This window comes from Emydura macquarii, unplaced genomic scaffold, assembly GCF_026122565.2.
Source record: "Emydura macquarii macquarii isolate MOO-44397 ecotype Brisbane River unplaced genomic scaffold, CSIRO-AGI_Emac_v2 contig_2205, whole genome shotgun sequence".
In the NCBI taxonomy this organism is placed as follows: Eukaryota; Metazoa; Chordata; order Testudines; family Chelidae; genus Emydura; species Emydura macquarii.
Window position 1 is genome coordinate 3,395,150 of NW_027132342.1, and position 24,075 is coordinate 3,419,224.

The 24,075-nt window shown below is 41.8% G+C and overlaps 1 protein-coding gene across 2 annotated transcripts in view; it reads left to right on the forward strand.

Moving 5' to 3' along the window:
* Window positions 1-15,132, forward strand: part of AEBP2 (AE binding protein 2) — a 90,941-nt gene extending 75,809 nt beyond the window's left edge. Inside the window, exons 6-9 of one of the 2 annotated variants that reach the window (XM_067559177.1) lie at window positions 971-1,038; window positions 11,294-11,407; window positions 11,671-11,737; window positions 13,056-15,132. In XM_067559177.1, the coding sequence (XP_067415278.1) occupies window positions 971-1,038; window positions 11,294-11,407; window positions 11,671-11,725 (237 nt within the window). In that variant the 3' untranslated portion in view covers window positions 11,726-11,737; window positions 13,056-15,132. The remainder of the gene's footprint in view (window positions 1-970; window positions 1,039-11,293; window positions 11,408-11,670; window positions 11,738-13,055) is intronic. The other variant, XM_067559178.1, reaches the window with a different exon arrangement.
* Window positions 15,133-24,075: the final 8,943 nt, after the last annotated feature.

Here is a 24,075-nt window from a genome sequence, read left to right on the forward strand (position 1 = left end):
AAAATACACTACATGTGTAAACTACCTGATTTAACTTGTGTTTTATGGGGTCTTTTAATGCTTAGGTTTTGTTATATTTTATTTAAATCTTGGCCAAGATTTTGAAGCTTAACTAGAGGATCCCATATTCAGAAATCTGGCCCTTGACTGTAAGGATTTATCTTGTGGGAATAGACTTGGAAGTGCCCTCCAGTACCAGCAGAATAGAGAATGGTTGTTTGCAAATAATTGATTTTATGATCCTCTGTAGAATAGTGGGTCAGTTGAATTACTACCAAGAATTTGTGATGTGCTGTCATACTAAGTTAGTCTGAATTGTAAAAAACAGTCTTTATTTTCTCCTAAAAACCTATTTTGGGGATAAACATTTTCTGTTTTAATATTACTACATCTCCCACATTTGAAATGTCTGGGGTATTACTATAGGGGGAGCTGGTACCCTGTGCAACCTTAATTTGGTGTACATACGTACATACTATAGCCTTTTTTTTTTTTTCTGCAGAGCCCCTACCTCATTTATAGAACAGTTTGGACGTACAAGGGGGCACAATTAAGGTTGCATGGGCATCCATAAATGCGGCATTTCCTAACTTGAGTATTTTACTCTGCAGTTTAAAATACATAAAAAGAACATTGATTTTTATATGTAATGTTGAAATGAGATTGTAGCTCCATCGGGCAGTAACTTTGTCTCCTTAGCTAAAGCACCACATGCATGTTTGTAATTATAAATAAAATTTGTGGATCTTACTCAAGAATTTGAGTTTTGAAATTTATAAATTTGAAATAACTGCAAAATTGTGACTGATTTATAAAACATCTTTAATTTTGAAAAAGAATTAAGTAAATTTCGAGATCTGAATTTTTATTAAGTGATTATTAGATGTATCAAATATGAAATATTAAAAGAAATTTAAATGAAAGCATTACAACCTTACTAAGAACTGTTTATTTTAATTGTTAATGTCAGGTAATAGCTAAAAGAAAAGAGGATTCTGGAAAAATAAAACTCTTGCTTCACTGGACACCAGAAGACATGTGAGTATATACCTTGTCAATTATAACATTTGACTGGGGAAGAGTTTACAATCCAGTTAATGTGCTGTCCTTTATTATCGTTGAATATTTACCAATAAATTTTGTGTGTAAAATCTTGGGGTTTTTTAAATAGTCTGGAAGTTTGAAACAAAACAGTTATTAATGTTTTCCCTTGTCAAGCTGATTTTCTTCGGTTGCCAAGTCATTGAGATTATCCATTATTACTCTATGTAAATGCCTTATTAAAAATACTGTTTTTGAATAAGGATATGTACTTACTTCATTAGGCCAGAGTAAAGGTTAATGGCTGGTTCCATTAATCATTGGAATGTAGAATTACAGATGGTTTTGCTGCCAATATATGTAATGAAATGGTGATTGTCCTGTCCCTATTGTTTATCAGATTCCAAGTATGTCAAATACTGGGAAAGTGAAATAGCAACAAACTGCATAAAGTGGACACATGAAAGTGCTGTAATTGGTAAATACACAGCAGGACTACAAGATACATAAAGCAGTTGCTGCATTCTTGCAGTGAATTTACCATGTGAATATTAAAAAAAATTTTCACTTCAACTGTAAATTGTGTAATGCTGCCATTTTGAATTCTCCTATGTAATTCAGACACACTAAGTGTATGTCTACACAGCAAAGAAAAACCCGTGTCTGGTCCATGCCAGTTGACAGCCTTGCTGGGACTGTTTCGTTACTGTGTAGACTTCTAGGCTTGGGCTGGAGCCTGAGCTCTAGGATCCTGTGAGATGGGATGGTCCCAGAACTCAGGCTCCAGCCTGAGCCAGGAAGTCTACACAGCAATGAAACAGCCCTGCAGTCCAAACCCCACAAGCTTGAGTTGGCTGGCATATGAGTCAGCCAGAGGTTTTTCTTTTCTGTGTAGACATACCCTAAGGCAGGGGTGTCAAACTCACTCAAAGTGACGGGCCGGAATCACAGAACCTCTGCTTTGAAGGGGCCATACAATGCTCTCCGCCGAATATTTCAGGCCCTCTGCCCATTTTCGGCGGCGCAGCATCAGTAGCTTTCAGCACTGCCCTTTCGCTGTGGGGACACTGACATTGCCACTTTAAGAGATTTCTGGGAGGGATACTCGCCGCCGAAAAACTGAGGACGAGTTCTCCTTTTTGGCGGCGGAGTTGTGGAGCGAAAGGTATTGCCGCTTTAAGACGCTGGCCCACAAATCTCTTAAAGTGGCAATGCAGAATTTCGGCGGCTCCAATACTTACTTTCGGCGGCCGGGATCAAAGAGGTTCGCGGGCCACATAACAAAGGTTCGCGGGCCAAATGCGGCCCGCGGGCCGTATGTTTGACACCCCTGCCCTAAGGGAAAGATACTACACTGCATTTCAAGCTTTGAATCTTTCTCAGCATGTTTGGATGCTTTTTCTTTTGATTTTGAATGTTGTTCTTTGAGTAGTGTCCTTATAGTGCTCCATGTCAGGATGTGTGCTCCTGTGCATTCTGGATCGGAAATTTTCCATCAGCAATGTCTGCACCTGTGCCCTAATACCCTCATGCTCTGGTATGTGGTCTTATCAGGAGGGATGGACTCGCGGCCACTCCAGTTCCTTCTCATTCGCCTGTAGCTTGAGACAGTGTTGTGGCATCTGCTAGCTAGCTCTTGGCTTGTTATCCTGTCACTAAAATTTCTTAATTTTCTTAGTATTTTCTTCTTCATTTTTTAGTTTACCACAATTTGTGATTTTAAAAAGTCCCCCCCCCCCCTCCTTTTTTTTTTTTTTTTGCCTGATTTGGGCCTTTGTTTTTCCTCAGGTCTTTGAGCCATGGCTTCAAGTTCATGTTATGCCAAAGATCCTGGGCATTAAAGCCAGCCAGACTTGCCATTTGTCTTTCCCCCACATAGACGGATGTTCAGGCTGCTCCATTATCTTGAGGAGTCTTGCATCCCCTCTGAATTTAAGCTATGCTCAGGATTTAAGAGCAGATTGAAGAAATGGAGGAAGTACAGGTTCAAACACCTGTCAGTGGAGTTGAGACCCATAGGATCGAGTCACCCCCTCTTCTCCCCCCCTGCCCTCCATACATAAGATCCTCAGAGAGTTCTGGTGATTGGCTTGGCTCTACTATGATAAGTAAAGACCCTGTGGGCCCTTCAAAACCATCCAAACCATTGAAGAAGAGAAGGCTTCCTTCCCTAGAATGGGACAAAAGAAATGGAAAGTTAACCTTAATCTGGGTCTCAGGAGACCTTATGTCTAGTTATGGGAACCACTGAGACTGCCATCCCCTCTGGTACCAAGACCACAGAACAGGCTAAGAAGAGCATGCCATGTACCAAGAAACCATCTGGTAAACTACTTAAAGTGGTACCTACACTGTCACTGGATTCTGTGAATCCAAGACATAAGGACTTCCGAGCCAGGTTGAAATCGTTGTTGGTACCACCTCCAGCAGCCAGACATGAAGGAGGCACCAGGTAAACTTCAGTACCACCTGTGGCACCACCAGATATTCTGATTCCTTATGTTTCCTACGCAGTGTCTAGTCTTTTGACCCATGAGGACTTTCTGGAGGAGCCTAAGTAGTTGCCAAGGGGTGCTGTGAGATGCTCCCCACTGGTACCATCTCACTTGCTGGGGCCTACTTAGCATTCATTACCATCGTCACTGTTGTCTTGCCTTTTGGTACCATCACTGATTTCAGTCCCTCACAAACTCTTGGAGGATATACAGATGCATTTTCAGTGGTACCAACTTGACACCATCTGATACCTTCATATTAACAGGCTCTAATACCGATGCAAGTATAGAACTCATTTCAGGCCCTTGTACTGACTCAGCCACTGGTAACTGGCTCCTTATACCCATCCAGTTGATACAGGAGATTAACAGATTCAGAAGTCTCTCTTCAGGGTTCCCCTTTTGAACCTCCTTCATTTGGGGTTCACCTTGACAAGGAAACTCCTAATAGGGGAGACAGCAGTAGGGTCCCGTCACTTTCCGTTACTCCACATCACAGTGAGCTTATTGGAACCTCTGGCCACCTTAGGGTGACCAGTTCTACAGGATGCCATCTAGTAAAAGGGCGTGTCAAAAGCCACAACCACTGCCACTGGGTCCTTTCATGCAGCAAGATCTTACAAGAGAGCAAGAGCCACCTGCAGAAAAGGAGAAACATCGCCTTTCCACAAACCCCACCTCACCAGGTGAGGCTATCATGCCTCCCCCACTATCTTATACCGACTTTTTCAAGGCCTTTCAGAACCTTATGAAATGTATAGTGGAGATCTACATATCCAATTGGAGATACAGGAGCCCCAACACTTATTGGACATCCTTCACACATCTCCTCAGGGCAAAATTGCCTTGCCCATCAATAATGCTCTGCTGATCCCTGCATGTACTGTATGGCAAAGTCCAGCTATTACACTGCCAGTACATAAACAGGTGGACAAAAATACATACATCCCACTCAAAGGATTGGAATATTTATTTTCCTATCCTACATCCAACTCTCCGGTCATGGATGTAGTCAACAAGCAGAACAGACATCAATTCCATTCTGTGCCATCCGATTAAAAAAAAAAAAATGACTGGATCTTTCTGGGATGAAAAAGCTACTCTTCTGCTTGTGCTGCATTTCGGAGTAGCCAATTACCAAGCCCTGATGGCAAAATACAATTTTGAATTGTAGAAAATTTTACAAAATATTCCAAATTTTCATCCTTTATTGAACACTTACTTACCACTGGATCAGAGGAAGCAGTTTCAAACCCTCATATCAGAATGACAGGCAAACATCAGGACATCTTCAGGCCTCCCTATAGTGCCAACACAACAGTTTGTTCTATCTCTGTGACAGTCGTCACGTGCAGATCTGCTTGGCTGCAGTCCTCTGGTCTGCCCTGGGAGGTAGAAAACACTTGAGGACCTTTCCTTCAATGAGCTCAAGTTATTCAGTGATGCCATGAACTGATCCATTCACTCTCTTAAAGACTCTCGGATGACCCTAAGATCAGTGGGCAGCTATACGCTTACCACAAAGAAAAAGTACAGTAGGCTAACAATAGCTCATTGGTCTTGTTCAGTTCACTACCAGCCCACAGAAACAGCGAAGTCTGTCCCCCTCCCTACTCCTTCCCCCCAGAAGAAGCCTAGGTTCTTTAAGAAAGGATCATTCTCTGCTGCAACTCCCATTTGGCAACATTCTTAGAACAAACATTTTGAGGATCACGAACTCTCTTGCTCTATGTTTTAAGCTGCAGCTATCCTTTCTCGACCCCTATGGGGACCACTTCTACCATTTCCTACCTTCCTGAGAGCTCACCACCTTGGCCAGATGGATGCTGGAAGAGATATCCAGAGATTACTTCATCCAGTTCAGATCCATCCCACCCTCTGAGCCAACCTCTCCCCCTTTTCATGGACTCTTTTCATGAGAATCTCTTGAGGCAGGAGGTACTACCCCTCCTAACATCAAGGCAATCTTCTGTCCCACTGGTCTTCATTGGGAAAGGATTTTATTCCTGGTTCTAAAGAAAAATGGGGGGTGGAGACACAAGACACCTTTGACTGTGGTCAGTGGTTTAGAATGATAACCTCTAGCAGCAATAATTCCCTTTCTGGACTCAGGAGATTGATTTGTTTCCCTCACCCTCCAGGATTCTAATTTCTGTATAGCAGTACATCCTTCGCGCAGATGCTTGCTACGTTTTGTGGTGTGCAGAGACCACTACCAGTATCATGTCCCGCCTTTTTGCTATTGCAAGGGTCTTTATCAAAGTTCTATCAGCTGCCTCAGCCCATCTTCACCAGATGGGAATAATCTTTTTTCCTTACCTGGATGATTGACTCCTGAGAAGTTGATCATTCCTCAAATGACAGACTGTAACCAGCCAGGTCTCTATCTCTGTTACAATTACTGGGCCTCCACCTCAATGAAGAAAAGTCTACACTTATATCCACTCAATGAATATACTTCATCGGAGCTACTCTGCACTCTTCTACCACCAAAACATACTTGCCTGGAGAAGATTTGACACTAGATATCTAACCTCATCTCAACAACGCAATAGAGCCCACAAAGCACAGCAGGGCTAGCCTACAACTTCTGGGGCATATGATAGCTGTCCATTTGTGACGTTGGCAAGGCAACACTTCCAGTGTCTTCAGGCCTGGCATAGAACCATTTACACCCCCCCAATAAACAGCTTTTCTAGTGATGTGCTAGTACCCTGAAGGGTTTTTTATTCTCTAAACTGGGGGAAGGACCCACAGAATGTGTTAGTTGGAGTTCCGTTCTTATGGCTCACTCCCCTAAGGATCATCACTACAGACACCTCTCTGATAGGATGTGCCACACTTTTTCAAAACCGCTCCGCTCTGGGCACGCTCAAGAGGTGATCTTCCATGTCAACATACTAGAGCTCAGAGCAGTTGGTTATGCTTGCCTTACACTTCCTTCCACATATCATGAGGGTCTCAGTGAGAATAATGCTGGACAACAGAGCGGCAATACATTATGTCAGTTGGCAAGGAGGAGCATGATCCCGGTCCTTATGCACCGAATCCATATAACTATGGAACAGGTTCATATCATACTGCATACCGATCTTAGCAGTTTATCAGGACTACAGAACATGGTGGTAGATATTTCAACATCAGCCCCAAGTGGGAACTGAATGAGGTATTCCAAGATATATGTCTTATCTGGGGTCATCCACAGATGGACCTTTCGCAACTCCTTCCAATATGAAGTGCAGATGATTCTGCTTGAGGAGAGGGTGCAACTCAGTAGGAGATGCTGTAATAGTTCCTGCTATGTGCTTAATCCCCAACTCTTACTGCTCAAGCATCTGAACATAGCAAAAAGCATACAACTAGAAAAGCTTACCTGCTTTAATTAATTAATTAAGCTTCCAGACTTGGTACAGTCACCGATCTATACTTCCTCTTGAGTCTCATCTGACATGCATTCTCAATTACCTGTTCAGTTTAAAAATCACAGAATTATTCCTGAACTTAGTTAAAGCTCATCTAGTTGCAATAACAGCCTTCCCTCCCCCCAAGGGGTTTTCACTCTTCACCTACCCAACCATGATGAGGTTTATCAAATATCTCTTCAACCTCTTCCGTCCAGTTAAAGAGCTAACTCCACCACAGGAACTCAATTTAGTCCTCAACGCACTGAGGAACTGCCGATTTGAACCTATGCCAAACTATTTCCTCTTCCATCTATCTCTTAAAACCGCAATTCTTCTTCCAGTGCTTGCTTATGTCCATTCCATGCTAGGTCAGCACTAACATTGGACAAGCATGGAATGGACATGTGCAATGCATCTCAAAGAACAGCAGCTACAGAAGGTTAGTAACTATCATTTCCTAATATCCATCATCTTGGTTGGGAGGGCTAGGGAAGTTGGCATCTTGATGGCTGATGGTACATGGTGTTCTATTGTGACAGGATGACACTATGTCCACGCCCTTGCTTTTTTCCTAAAGTTTCCTCAAAATATCCCATCATCCAAGAATGTCACCTTACTATTGCTAGCCTACCTCTTTGAGAGAAAAAATGAGATGTCATATACTGGATGCAAGAAGAGATCTGACCTTTTACTTAGTCAGCACTTTGCCCTTTAGCTCTTTGAGATGTGAGTACCTATGAATGCTCTACTACATGCCCTCTTTCCATTCTGCTTTGGAATCTCTTGTTGGACTTTTGTGGTTGAGAAGGAACTGGAGTGGTGACGGTTTCACCCCTTCCTATATGCACTTGTACTGGGGCATGAGGGTGTTTAGGCCACAAGCACACATGGACCTGTGGCCACTGCTGATGAAAGATCTCCGTTCCAGAGTGTATGGTCATGCATACATCCTAATGTGGAGAACCCTTAGGGAACACATCTCGAAGAACTCCAGTTACTATACAAGGTAAGTAACCTCTCCTTCTGCCAGATTTCAAAGGACAACAGTTACAAACCCCCTCAAATGGTTTAAGACAAATAGAAAGCTTTAAGTATCAAATATTTCATACATCATTGATTTACTTTTCTAAAATGCTCTTTCATTGAATATAGACAAAAGCTTATTTCACTCTATTTCAATTAAAAGTTTTTTGTATGCAAATATATCATGATCCTAATTATATGGAAAAGTGGAATAATCCTTTTATTTCCACCTTGTTCTAATATTATTAGGAGAGCCATTAGGAGTGTAGTTTAGCCAGTGTTGCGCAATCCATGGGTTTTCCACAAGTTTTTTTAACGAAGTTGCTACTTTTTCTTCTAAAGGTAAGTAGAGAATTATAATAGATCCACATTCTTGAATTCATGCTCTTGCATGTGATTGGGTCTGGAACACTTGAGAGCTAAAATTCAAAAAAGTTAAATGGCTGCATCAGTAAGGTGGTTTGTGCGCATCCTTTGGAGACTTTCAAATAAAAATCCCTGTGTTACTGTCCATCAAAAAAGATCTAGGTTGGTAGAAATCATTAGATAATTTGAAATTAGGCATGAATTTTCAGATTTTAAGCATGAAATGATCATAACTGAATTTCCCTTTATACAGAATAATTGCATATAACAGCTCTGCGTTCATTCACTCAACCAACATCTATTGGAGCAAGGGAATATTTTTAGATTCAGTGATACTTTTGAATTGATCAAATAAGAACTGAAGATTCATGCAGATACCATTGTGATGAGCAGGTGTAATCTAAATATAATAGATCTTCAAAAGCAAGTAGACAAACATACCTGCTGGTGTGGTGGTTTAACATCTCAAATTATTAGCATCCCAACTGGTCATGTGCAAGAGCATGAACCCAAAAGTGTGGACCTATTATAATTACTGTCGTCAGAGAACAAGGATTACTGGTAAGTTATTTTTTTCTTTCCTGGAGTCCTTTGGCATTTTGGTTTGGTGTTAACTACCTGTGGCTTTTTTTTTTTTGTTTTTTGTTTTTTGTTTTGGTGCTGCTACCTACAATGGTGCAGTATGATTGAGTAGTTTTCAATCAGAGAAGGGTGTTACAAATATTTCAGCAGCAAGTAAGAAGTACTGTTCTTGCCATTTCATTGGGCAAGATTGAGTCTGACTGTATTAAAAATAAAACTTGTTAATATCCTGTGGTAGAATTATAGCTTATGAGAGTATGGTACTATAGCACATACTTACTCTGAAATGCAACCATAAGATGTACTTATTCCTATTACAGTATTGGAGAGAAAAGGTTATTGCTTAATTAATTAATACCTGAAAGTTTCAGGCCTAAGAATGTTCTAATATCAATGGAAATTTAAATGTTCAGTGCAATATTTTACTTTTAAAGAGTCAAGCTGAATTTCAATGTATCAGTTCATGTAAATGAACAGAATTTTAGAACCTGTGCTACAGTGCTGAAGAGAAGTTACTCAGATAGTACAGGATTTTTGATTGTCTAACATATCTGGTTTAGGTAAGAGCCAGGAGAGAAGGCCAGATGGTATGTCTTCCCCATAAACACAGGAAATAAAAACTAAAATTGATTTTGGGGCTCAGAAGAGAAATCTGTTCTTTTGTATTTTCTTCATCTTAAATGTTTCAAATTGCCTCTTAAACGTACACAAGGACTACTTTTCATAAGTTGCTATCTTTGGCAATTTTTTCTACATTCCAGATATTGTTTGTATGAAGAACTTTTTTTTTATTTGCTTCTGTTTTCTTTTCAGCTTTAGTTTGTAATTTCTTGTTTTTGATTTAGTTTTCATTCCAAACATCTGACTTAGATCAATCCATTGATTTCTTTTCAAACTTTTCTGTGCCACAGGTTCCAGGAACAGTTAGTATCCCCTGTTTCTAAAATACATTTTATAGACACTTCTTTTTAGATTTCATCAACATTCCCTGTGAAGTGTGTGTACATGCAGCCAGGTGGGGCTCTGTGGCTGCTGTGAGTGGCGGTGAAAGTAGGGGCTGGAGCAGCCACCTCAAGTCTTAGGATCAGGCTGAGCAGCAGACAGGAGTAGAGGTGATCGGGCTGGTAGTAGCTAGCCCCCATCAAAATGAACACAGCCACACTCTCTCTCTCCATCCCTCCTACCCTCCCTCCACTGTAAGAAAGCTTTAAAAAAATGTAATCTTGCCCAAGGGCAAAAGTGTGTAGTGCCCAGTGGAATTTGCAGCTCACTCACTATCAAGAAAATGTAGATGGAATTGGACTTCACGATGTCAGGATTCAGCTTTACTGCATATAAAATATTCCCCTATCCTCTCTACAATTGGAGGAGATGGTCATCTTTACTTGCTTATGTACTAGGACTGTAAGACCAGTCAACAGGAAAGGAGAGAAGCCAAGATAGCAGCAGCTTTTTATTAAGGCATTCATGTTGTGCCTAAATCCAGCACTTTTTTTGTGCCCGCCAGCCTTATTCATCCTCGCAGCCCCAGCAGAGCTGTGAGAATCCTAAATTACTAATGGCAAAATAAGCAGTCAAAGAAAAAGCCAGTTTTAAGTGGACTAGTCTTGTTTCAGAGCATCGTTGAGTGCTCAGTGCAGGGCGAGTGAGTTTCTTATTTGTCCCCAGCCCTTACCCACAAGCCTCACTATATGCAGCACTGGGGCTACTTCCCCATTAATGTGTAATAACCAGGCTGTACTGTATTTCAATATAAGAACAGTTGAAATATTAGACATTGAACATGCTTGACACTAGCTGTCTGTATATCCAAAAAAGAGAATTAATACATTTTACTTCATTATTTTGAGTCAGGAATCTTATTTTGATAAACATGTCAGGAGAGCTTTAGTTTTATGAAAATTAAGCAGATAAAATACCAAGTTCATTGGTCCAGGGTGAAGCTCAGGGCATTCAGTATTCTAGACTATCATTACCTGATACTTGAAAAATCAAACATCCTATTTTTGTTTATTAGTTTTGACATTTTAAGTCCAGTAGACTGTGTTCTTTTGTTAGAGGTCACTGTGTTTTTCTTTGTTTTATGTTTAAAATGCTAAAATTCTGAAATTCAAAATGCAAGGCCATTATTTCATTTTTTCATTCAATATTCTTAAGGAACTATAACTTCAACCATTCTTAGTATCTCTTTTGCACTGTAAAGGTAAGGAATGAGTGAAAATTCTGCTGTCTTTAAATCGTCACAGTGAGGATGCTTTTTTTAATACTTGAAATTTGAGGATTACATTAAAATACTTCATAAGTGCTAGTTTGCCACATACTTTTATGGTGCGAAAAGGGATGATCTTTTTTGAAAATTTTATTTTATTTATTTATTCATAGTCTGCCTGATGTGTGGGTAAATGAAAGTGAACGACATCAATTAAAAACTAAAGTAGTTCATTTATCAAAACTACCAAAAGATACTGCCTTGCTTCTGGACCCAAACATATACAGGTAACTTCCTAATTTTAAACCTCTTCTTTATTTGAGTACAATCTTAAGCCTTGCTTAACTTTTTGACACCAGAAGCCAAGATTGCTAATGCATGATGCACCAATTCAGGGGCCTTCAATCCTGCCAGTGTACAGGGGTTAAGTTCTGAGGTTTTTAAGTCATTTCAGAATTGCTTAACTTCTTGAACTGAACTCTAGTAACTAAGAAACAGGGAATGTGTGTATTTACCAAGTGTATTTTACTTTTTTGTGCTTGGTGTACAGAAATTCTAGTAAAGGAGGTACATACAGTGGAATCCTGAAAGATCACTTCTGTTAAGATCACATACTGGTTTGTATACCAATTTTTTTAAAGTCCAAATTTATCTTTTCATATTTTACATTCACCTGTAATACTTGCGGTATTACTTTGAAACCTGTACTTGTATACAAGTACTATTTTTTTAATACAAGATTCTTTAGGTTTTGGGGTGGGGTGAGGGGTAGTACATGACCTGAAGCAGCATACACATACGTGTTTTTAGGACTTCAGAGTGGCTTCTAATCATCACATTTCTAATAATTGTCTTATTTTATTCCTCTGTATTAGTGTGCTGTACTTAATCCTATAGTTGCCCCACAATTGTATCTTGTGTAAAAAATTTTAAAGGTAATCTGAAATGCTTTCAATTTTTTTTTTAAATAAATTAAGATCCTAAATCAATAAAAGGATGATGCATGTGTAGGGTTAATTATAAAAACACTTCAAAATTGAAAATCTGGTTGTCCTCCATTTATCTGCAATGATCAAAGTTCAGTGTTTTTGTGTTTCTTGACATCACTAATATCTAAAGCAGTACACAGAACACTCAGCTAAGGTCTGGATGTGTATTAAGCCTTTCAGTTCACCTTCATAGTCAGTTTTACTTCACTAATCAAATTAATGAAAACTTGATCTTGAGTATAGAGAGAGTTAATTTTGCTATATGTGCTGTCTCTCTAAATGTAAGTATTTAAAATACTTACTTGAATATGAATTACTGATGTGAACTAATAATTCATAAATGTTATGAGCAAAATTAGACTATAGCTTGTTTTAAAATGTTTAACACAGACTATTTTTATTCCCTATTTTAGGTATTAGTTACCTGTGATTTTATGGCCCTAATGGAATTTAACTGTTCTCATGTAGATCAGTTTGTTTAGGCTCAGATTCATTTATTTTTGCCAACTTTCTAGAAGTCCTCATGAAAATGGATATAGTAACCTTTTCAAATGAAACTGATGTTTTTTGGGCTTAGAGATGCCTCAGTAAAACAACTAAAATATCCCCATGAACTCTATAACGTGTAGTCTAGAATTTTTAACTCTTGGATCTGTGTACTGATAAATATTGCTCTGTTGGAAACCTCACAATGTTGTGTGATCAAAACTGAAACTGGAGCCTAACTTGCATGGGTGAGGAATTATTCAAGGGGATACCATTCACAGTACAAAGGCTGAAATAATGGATCCTTGTATGGGATTTTCTAAAGTGACATTTCAGTTTGAATAAAATTTAATGAAAATAAATTGTGTATAATCATGATTCCGAAGTACTCCATATAAAACTATATTGAGTCAGCTGTTCAGATGACTTTGAACCATAAATGTATCTTTTTCTTTTGCAGAACAATGCCACAGAAGAGGTTGAAGAGGTAAAAACCAAGCAATCGGGGACACCTGCAGTCTTAGTCACTGACAATGGAATTAGAAATAAAATTGCACATTAGTCAAACCCCCACCCACCCTCCCCAGTCCTTTTTTCCAATCCTTAGATGATATTTATGCTTAGTGTAAACATTCTGTGAATGAAGTAGATGCTTCTGTGGAATATATTAATATATTACTGTATATCCACATTGTCATGGAATGGTACAGTGGGAGACTGAGCAAACACTCTTCTGGCAACTTAGTGGAACAACTAAAAGGCTTTGCATGCTTGCTTCTTTAAGCTGCTTTTCTTTTGTTAGTGAATACAGTAGTTTGATGAAAAGAGGAAGTAACTATCACAATTTACCCTCACAATTCCCAATAGAACTGTTAACAAGTTAAGAGTTTAACACTCACCAGACAGTGAACAAACTACCAAGGCATTATCCTATTACCTTCTGAGTATGGTGGATAGTAATCAAATGTCATTTGTACACTGATGCATCCTTTCACAAAAACCTAATAAGAGACATTAAATTATGTTTAAACAAATGTTAATAGAATGCTTGTCTTTCCCAATCAACTATATATTCATATATCCAAGTAAGGCTGAAAGATGTTGTTAAGAGTGTTGCAGTATGTCAGACCTTTTTCAGGACTAGTACAGTATGTTAATGAGATCTACTTTTATGTAATCTTTATTAATGAATGGTTTTTGAAAAACCTCTACTTAAGCAGTTAGTGATATTGGTGTTTGATTTAAATTTTTTGACCTTTTAAGACTCTCATTCACTTGTACAGTATATGTTTTTCTTTATTTGGCCTAATCTTTTCTAGATGTAAAGAAAATGGTATTTTTTTAAAACATCTAGAAATTTAATCCTTTATGCACCAAAGTTGGCTTTCAAAAGGAAAATAAAATCACTTTCTTGCTTAATAAGCAAGAAGTCATGGATTTTTTAACTTACAGAAATAGAAATGTGTGTAACTTGTTAGTCTTGTATGGAGACAAAAATGTTGCATATAGATAATAGGACATTGCTTGTAAATAATTCAGCAGATTTGTAATATATTTTTATATTATGAAATGTACTGTAGATGTTTTTCTAGAGGCATGAAAGTTAAAATGTATATATTATGGTAGAAAATATGGAAGGATATTGGAATTCACTAGTGCTGCCAGAAGAAATGTTTAAAAAAGCACCTTCCTTAACAACAACAAAAAATATCTTTTGCATACCTAACGGACTATGTACTACTGTTAATATCTGTTGTAAGAACAAAAATATATTGAACATCCTTCCCAGAAATCTTTGAGGGATGAACAGAACCCGTAATGAATTCATGGCACTCCTTTCTGATAGTGAACGTGAAATCAGTCATTTCCTTGCTGTTGGAAGGAACCAGTGTAAAATATATGTGGATATATGCAGTCAAACTGCAGAATTAGTCTTCCTTATTGGGGAAGAATTTTCACGTTACTACAGTGAAACGAAAAACCAGCAGTTTTTACACTAAAATTTTATTAAATAGAATAAAACTTTAGAATTAACCCTTTGGCTGCAGGATTAAGTATTTCCTAATATAATACGAATGCGTTCTGCATTGGAACCGACACGAGACTTGCTTGGCTCCAACGGGTTAAAAATGTTACTTATATACATAAAAAATCTTATCAGACAAAATGAAGTGCAGATTAAAAGCACCACTAATAAAAGATGTTCTGGAATGGTTGTTTAATAAATAAGGGTATTATTCATAAGATTTGTAGCAATCTGACTTTATTTTTAAAAAAAGTACAGTGTTTTTGTTTAATTTTTTTGCTTAAGCACTTCATCTACTGCTTATTCTGTAACTATAAAGTAATCCACAATCTTTGGTTCTTTTTTAAAATTTGTTATAAAATTGCCAAATAGAAGTGTTTCAGATATAGTTTGTATTCGTATTTTTTTAATTTTATTGCTTCATGAGTTCCTTGTAAGTCATCTATAATTGACAGATGATTGTAGACCTTGCCTGAGTATTTTTTCTAATAAAACAATGCAAATAACCACATATTAGCTTCCAAACTGTAACCATTTAATGAAGGTTTTAAAAGAGCTGAAGATACATATTAAATATCTTTTTAGTTCCTCTCTAAATGATGGAATGCACACAGGAGTCATTGGATATAAATCCTGTACTATACCTGTAAACCCATTAATAATCAACCTGTGGCTGTCTGTTCTTGTGTTTTGAGAAAAGCAAATTGTGATGACCTGATGATGCAGCAGTTGCCCTCAGGGAGAATTTAAAGCCAAAATGCAGAGGGACAGACACCATTGGTGTTAAATTTGAGTTTGTATTGTTAACAAAAAGGTAAGTAATTTTTTTTGTTTTGTTTTAGTTTGAAGAAAGTTTCTGAAATGATTTATGCTTACACATGTCCATATTCTAAATATATCTTAATTCTTTTGTGTCTACCTGTGCATCAGATGCCAGAATTAAGTACCACTGGTTTGTTATGCCAAACAAATATCAGCTTTGATAGAGGTATACCAGGCACATGCAACTGGCAGTTCCAAGCATCTTTCTGAGTCACTTGTTGAATGTTACTTAGAGAGTATTTCTGAAGAATAACATTCATTCTTCAGTTAGGAGTAATTCAGGGTGTACTCTTTTTATTGGTATTACTCAGATAACTTACATTCTTCTGTTTATAAATCTGTTATAGGTTTTTTTCACAAGGGAGAAGCCACCCAAATAGTTCAATCAGAGAATGCATTTTCTCATTTTGTATTTGTGAAGATTTGCTGCCTTTCTACAGTAAAATGTCAGGATAAATGTGCATTTTGTTGATTCTCCCCCTCCCCCCCCCCCATTATAATTTATTTCCGGACAATTTAAATTAATAGAAGCTACATAAATTTCACCACTAAATTCATACTCTTAACAGATTTCCTTTTTTTACTCAAAAAGATGAGTTGTGGGTTTTTTGGCAAACTGCTGATTGTGAGCAAAGAGGGATTAATGATGATGAGCTGAAGGAAATCACCCTGCCAAGTTAATTACCATTTTAATTATACTTCTCTTAAAACAATTACAGTATGCCCTCCCTATAACGAACTTCTGGGGATCAAAGACATTTGGTTGTTATAGGCAAAGAGCCTGCTGGAGGCGTGGGGATGGCTGACACCTGCAGCCTTGCAGTGGAGCTGAGAGCTCCTCCGGCTGCAGGGGGGGCTGACAGCTCTCAGGGCTGTGGTGGGCAGCGGCAGTGTTCCTTGGTGGCCGGGGCGAAGTGCTGCTCCAGGGCAGGGGGTTGGGAAGACAGACAACTCAGGGTAGTGGGGAGTGCTCTGTCATGGCCGGGGCACAGTGCTCCTTGGGGGGCAGTGGCCAGACAGCTCCTCCGGGGCTGGAGGAGCATTTGGCCTACTTGCAGCAGCGGCGGGGCTGGAGGTGGGATCCAGGGACCAGGGACCAGGTTCCATATAGCCCAAGGTTTGCTATTGCAAAGGGTGTTAAAGTGAGAGTCTACTGTATTGTTTAATACTTACAATAATGTCCAAAAGGCCTCATCAGAACTGACACACTGTTGTGCATTGTGCTAAACAAATGTGGAAACTAGCAGTTTGCAGCCCCAGTTACGTATTTTTAAAAAATGTTTGGAAATGATTAAGCTTCAGGGCATAAAACAGCCTCTCATTAAGGGTACATCTACACAGCAATATAAGCCTGGGCTCGAGCCTAACTCCTCTTGCATTCATGCACCAATTCTGTTAACCTGGGGCTTGACCCTATGGTCCCAAGATCCGGCAGGGCTAGAGAGTCCGTGCCCATGTTAAGCTGGGACCTAGAGTCTGAGCACAATTGCTTTCCTCTACATGCTGCCTCAGCTTGGCTTGGGTCCCGGAAGTTTGGAGATGACACTAAGTTGGGGGGAGTGGTAGATATGCTGGTGGGTAGAGATAGAATAAAGAGTGACCTAGAAAAATTGGAGGATTGGGCCCAAAAAATCTGAGGTTCAACAAGGACAAGTGCAGAGTACTGCATTTAGGATGGAAGAATCCCATGCACTGCTATAGACTGGGGACCAACTTGCTAGGCAGCAGTTCTGCAGAAAAGGACCTGCGGGTTACAGTGGACAAGAAGCTGGATATGAGTCAACAGTGTGCCCTTACTGCCAAGAATGCTAATGGCATATAGGGCTGAAGTAGGAGGAGCATTGCCAGCAGATCGAGGGAAGTGATTATTCCCCTCTGTTCGTCATTGGTGAGGCCGCATTTGGAGTATTGTGTCCAGTTTTGGGCCCCGCACTACAAAAAGGATGTGGACAAGTTGGAGAGAGTCCAGCGGAGGGCAACAAAAATGATTAGGGGGTTGGAGCACAAGACTTATGAAGAGAGACTGTGGGAACTAGGTTTTTTTAATCTGCAAAAGAGAAGAATGGGGGGATTTGATAGCAGCCTTTACCTGAAAGGGGGTGCCAGGAGGATGGAGCTAGGCTGTTCTCAATGGTAGTAGATGACAGAACAAGGAGTAATGGTCTCAAGTTACAGTGGGGGAGATCTAGGTTGGATATTAAGAAAAAACCTTTTTCAGTAGGAGGGTGGTGAAGCACTGGAATGGGTTACCTGGGGAGGTGGTAGAATCTCCATCCTGAAAAGTTTTTAAGGTGCAGCTTGACAAAGCCCTGGATGGGATGATTTAGTTGGGGTTGGTCCTGCTTTGAGCAAGGGGTTGGATTAGATGACCTCCTGAGGTCTCTTCCAACCCTAATCTATGATTCTAAGTCTTCTGGATGTATCCCAGTGTTCCTCGGGGCAACTTCCTTAGTCCTCTCTGTGGTACAGTTTGTTGCATTCCATTGCAAATAGAAACCACACCTCACTTTGCAAACAGCAGGAGCTCAGGTCAGCATTAATCCATTGTCTGCTGAACACCTGTCTGCAAGCACATGATTAGACATTGTAGAGGGTTTTCAGTGGAGATTGATCAGAAGCTTTTTGCAAAGAGAACTGTTTTTGGTCAGAAGAGCCCTGCCAGGTTTTGGTGCAAAGGCCAGAGAGCAGAACAGGAACTAAGCGCTGCCCTGCAGGAAAGAGGAGCAGTAGAACTCCCAGCTCAGCACTGCTGGGGGAGGATGACCTCAGACCTCCATGGGGCTGTGTGTGCAGGGGTGCATACACTGTCAGGGTAGCGAGTGGGAATCTGCCCCAAATCTTCCCCACTGATACAGCTGCAAAAGGAGCTAATTATACAGTTTATGTATTCGTGTGCTCATTACAGGCACAAGTCCCATTTATAGCACCATCACAGTTAGGAAACAGAGTGGCAGTAGAGTTTTCCCACTGTGCAACACATTTATAGGGCTGCAGTATCAACACGGAGCAGGGGAGCTACTGGGCATTCTGGGATAGGGTTACTTTGACTCAGGTCTGTGTACTTCAGTATGGACGCCAGAGCCGTAGGTTTGAACACAGGTTAGAAAATCCTTATGCTAGGTTTAAAATGCTGTATAGCTGCTCTAGCCCAGGATTGTCTGACACAGGTCAACTGACTGGAGTCCCACTAACCCAAGGCTTACATTGCTGTGTAGATGTACGCTTAACAGGCTTAGAAGAAACTTCCCTATAGGCAGGTTTCCCCATAATAGTCCACTTATGAGTTTCCTGTTTCATCTTTGGCAGCATTAGTTCTGATCTCTTGACAGACACAGGATAGTGGACTGTGAACGATTGGAATTGTTTTATGTCTCACTGGGTCAGCAACCTGGCTCTTTTTTTATGGCTGTAATTTCTTTCCCCAGAATGTCAGCCTTTTTTTTAAAGTCTGTTTCTAGGTTTTATGGTCAGAAAGAAAAGTTTGAGAGCGAAAGAGATGTAAATAGTAGGGTTAAACCGCCCCGTTCAACACAATTTAAAGATCTACTTCAACCATTTCACTATTAATTAAGTATATACAAAAGTATACAGAAGATTACAGATCTGCACAGTCCACAGAATCCTGTTTAATTTTGGTGCTATGAATGGAAGGCATTTGGAAGAACAATCTGACTTGTGAAGCCAAAAAGCCCAAAGGAAGGAATAGAGCCTTGGAGCTGCATCTGAGCTCTAGGGAGAAGCAAATTCTGCAGAGCCCACTAGGGAATCTTTAAGTCCCCAAACCAGCCAGTACCCCTTGCCTTGCTCTGCATGTGCCAAGTCTGTTGTAATGGCCAGCTTTCCCCTTGGCTCTAGTGGCTGGTGTTCTTCCCTCTGCTGGAGATAGTCTGCAGATTCCGGCAGACATTACTGTGTCAGTCATACACCTATCATATCGTCTTTCCACTGTTAAGGCTAGAAACTTTTTTTTAAAATGAAAGATGAGATGGAAAGATAGTGACTAGGAGCTGGGGCTTTAGACATGTGCCTGTGCATAAATCTGACCTGACTAAATATCTGGACTTCACAGACAGGACTCAAGTCTGATACAGCCAGCAAAACCTATTTTTTGAACATCTTCACCATATATTGCAAGGGGAGTAATATTTTGGCAGTGGGCAGAGTTTGGCTTGTGGGTCCTGAGGCAATTCTGCTATTGGTGATGATGAAGGTTGGAGGGGCAGAGAGCAGACAGGGAACAGATGCTGGTTTCTGCTCTTTTGATTGCTAGGAACACCAAAGGTATGTCTACGTGGCATTTTAAAGCTTCTAGTAGCAAGTCTCAAATCCCAGGTCTACAGACTTGGGCTCATGCTATAGCACTAAAAGCAGCAGTACATATGTTACAGCTCAAGCTCTTTAACTGCTCCTCCCTCAGGGCTTCAGAGCCTGAGCGCCAGCTTGAGCCCAAACATCTACACAGCTGTTTTGAGCACTAGCGCTAGGCTGAGATTCATTGCCATGGGTTTTAAATATTAGTGTAGATGTATCCTGAGAGCCCCATGTGTACGTACACACACACACACACACACACACACACACACACACACACACACACACACACACACACACACACACACACACACACACACACACACACACACACACACACACACACACACACACACACACACACAGAGTTTGCTATTGTCCGTAATGCTCATCAGCTAACAATCCTGGTTTAATCCAAGGTCTGTATTTGGACGTTTTGTCCACAGAGGAGAAAATCTCTCCAAAAATATTGTGCCTTAGGAAGAACACAGAAAAATAACCACAAAGCTTGGAAAAATCACTGTGCTTCCTTGATCAGCTGTTGGGTGGGTCGGGTAACACAATGAATCAGTTTTAATTTTGTGTAGCAAATGTCAGCACTAGATACGTATCCTCTAAGGTTCCAACTCTGAAATGTTTCTACCTTCCTTTTTGAGGTCTAATTTGTGGGTAATGTTAACTGTGGAGAGACTTATTTATATTAGGTACTAAATATTGCCAAGTTAGGGCAAAATATGCCAGCGCCATCAGAATACAAGAGCATTCATTGTCTGATTAAACAGACATGAAGATTTAATAAATGTGGCAGAGCCTGGATGGCTTTTATCAGTGACTAAATCTGTGGTGTCATTTCACTTCTGATGACCTGACATTTCCTTTAGTCCAAAACCTTCCTTTAGTTGCAGTTAAAAATATTGCTTTGGCAGTAAGAGTAGGCAGTGCTTTGTGGAGATACAGCTGACCCAAATACAATAACAGGTGAGTATGAAGAGTTTAACATCTTATTAGGAGTGAATCTCATCACTAATATGTATGACGTTCTAGAGACTGTAATGGTTTTGCTGCTAGCAATCTGCACTATAGTTGCAGCAGGAGAAAAATACCAGTGACTGTCCATCTTTCCTCAGAAGAGCCTGCAATTTCAGTCCTTCAGTGCATAAGTAATGCGCACCCTACCATAGTCTTACCTTGAATTACTCAGAATTTGTTTTGTGTTCCAATTCTAGTAATCATCATACCGTCTTTATTTTCTAGTGCATGGTCTTCCGTAGCTGCTGTTACTCTGAGGATGTGGAGCAGAAAACCGTGCAGGTTGCTTGTTACGCTTGTTAACTCTTAGGTAGTTGACTAATGCAAGGATTTTCAAGAATGATTGATTTAGAGGTATTTTTACATGCACAATTTGAAACACCTTAAAGGACCCCTATTTTTAAAAAGTTCTGAGAATCCTGTTCTCTGAAAATTGGGCCCTTTTACTGTGTCACGTTGGGCACCCATATATTGAAGCACTCAAAATCTTCTAGGCACTTTAGAATATCTTGGCCTAAGTTTCAGGTGAATGGTAGGGGATTGGAATAAGGAGTGGTGGACAGTGCTTTTCTGGGATTGAGGTGGAATGGTTACTGAGAAGCTGGGCCAATGGAAATTACTGTGTTCCCAAACTTGGAGCAAGGTGATCGGCTGAGAACTGGCTGTTCATATAGTGCTTTGTTCTTCTTTGAGTGCTTGCTTATGTCCATTGCACTATAGGTGTGTGCACGTCTCCATGCACGGTTATCTGGAACTTTTTTCCCCTTAGCAGATCCCGTAGGGCCAGCTCCAGCACCCCTGGGAGCCCCGCGTACATGTTGTGGTATATGAGGCGCTGCCAGCCCTACACCCCCTCAGTTACTTCTTTCCGCCCCTGACAGTTGCTGGAACTAGCCTTGCTCTCAGCAAATACTATTCTCCTTGTTCGGACTTGTTTGATATTCTAAGTTAGTTTTAATCAGTTAAGTAGTTAAGTGTTGAGAGAGTTAGAGATAAGGCAAGTCCCTGCGGGGACTTCAAGCAGCCAGGCTATGCCCCAGGCGCCGGGATTCAAGCCATGTGCCTCCTGCAGGAAGGCCTTCCCACTCAGCGACCCTCACGACTGCTGTCTTAAGTACTTTGGGGAAGCCCAAGGAAAAGAGAAGTGTAAGATCTGCAGGGCTTTTAAACTGAGGACTCAAAAGGACCGAGAGATCTGATTGAAAACCCTGTTGATAGAGGCAGCGCTCCGCTCGGCATCCAAGCCGGCCCGCTTCACCTCATCATCGAGTGTGACCTCGGTACAGAGTGCACCGCCAGGCACCACGCAACATCGCCAGCACTGAAGAGGAAGAAGCAGCGTGCGGAGCACAGGCACTCCCCTGCACCGTCGGTATGGGCAGGGTTGAGTTCGGAGATGCACCGGACCTAGCCCATTGAGTCTTCTCTGTTGCCTGCATCTCCAGTCAGGGCACCTCCTCCGACTCTTGGGAGTGGGATAGTGCCCCTGCCGATGCCATCGACACCAGAGGCTTTTCAGGTGGCAAGAGCCTTGTTGGCCCTGTCTACGCCACCTCTGCGCCCCTCCCCCCCTGCTGAGGGAGAAGGGGCCGGTGTCATGGGGGAAACCTGCATTGGGTCCCCCTGAATGGCGGTGGAAATCTCCGGCATGGGGAGGAAGGTCTCCCACCAGACGGTCTCCGAGGGTAGAGCAGAGCCGCTCCCCTGGCCTTGTTGAGCCAACATGCTCCGGCACAGGACGTGGAGTCTCCCTCTTGGTACCGACGTCGATCCCTGGCATCAGAGGTAGTGCATGCCAGGAGGCGGCGCCAGTCGAGGTCTGCCAGGCGGTGCTCGGAGAACTCCTGTTCCAGATCCCCGGCACCGAGGAGTTCGCCCATACCTAGATAGCATTGAACCTGGTCACCGTTGGAGGACATGGCACCGAGGAGTTCTCCCGCACTGAGATGGCGCAGAACCCGGTCGCTGTCAGAGGACACGGCGCTATGGAGTTCACCCGCACCAAGACGGTGCAGACCCCGATCGCCGGAGAAAGACCCAGCACTGCGCAGTCCACAACGTGGAACCATGTCAACGGAGTCTGGCTCAGCACTGAGGAGTTCGGAGCGGCGTCAAACTTGGTCACTGAAGGTGTCTGCAGGACCGCAAGGCAAGCGGCAGCGGAAATCATCGGTACCAAGACACGTTCCAGTACCTCTAGATCTTCGGAGCACATCTCCGTTTGTCGGCACCACTTGCATACATGACACCGCCGGTTCAGGGCCTTGGACTATGAGGATGACTTAGGGTCTCCCGGGGGGGGGCAGTTGTCGGACGAGCCAACGCCCCCACAAAGTGTCAGCCTGTGGCACAGTCAGCCCCGGGTTGGCCCCAGGGACAGTGGCCGCAGCCCTAGAGCTCCCAGGTCCATGGTCACCTGTTGCACCCGGACCTGGACTCCCTGCACCTCACGGCTTGGAGGCTCTGTGGCTGATGGAGGGGGAGGGACCCTGCTCGGTGCAGGTCCAACAAGTCCTGCTTGGCAGCAGGAAGCCTTCTACACAGGTTGTGTATCGGGATAAACCATCAACACTTATCTGTTGGGTGGAGTCCCGGGGCATTCCGTCCAACTTCTCACCTATACAGGCAATCCTGGAATACCTGCTCCAGCTAAAGCTCCAGGGTTTGGCGCTGGCCTCCCTGAAGGTTCACCTGTGGGCCATTTTGGCCCTCAGTTAGCCACTACAGGGGAGATTGCTGTTCTCCCATCCCATGTCAGTCAGTTTCCTCAAGGGGGTGGAGAGGCTTTATCCGCAGGTCCATGAGCCAGTGCCTCCCTGGGATCTCAACCTGGTCCTCTCAAGACTCACGGGGCCCCCCTTCAAACCCATGGCTTCATGCCCTGTGCTCATGCTTTCATGGAAAGTAGCCTTCCTGGTGGCCATTATCTCAGCTAGGAGGGTCTCCGAGATTAGGGCCTTGACCTCGGAGCCCCCTTATACAGTATTCTATAAGGATAAGGTGCAGTTGAGGCCGCATCCAGCCTTCCTGCCCAAGGTGGTTTCCCAATTTCATTATAAGATATTTTTCTCCCTGTATTTTTTTTCCCCAAACCACACGGTTCAGAGGAGGAGGGGAGATGGCCTTTGCTGGACGTGAGACGAGCCCTGGCCTTCCACATCGAGCGTACAAAACAGTTCTGGAAATCGACGCAGCTCTTCGTCGAAGTGGTTGACCAGATGAAAGGCTCACCTGTCTCCACCCAGCGCATCTCGTGGATTACATCATGCATCAAGTTCTGCTATGAGCAGGT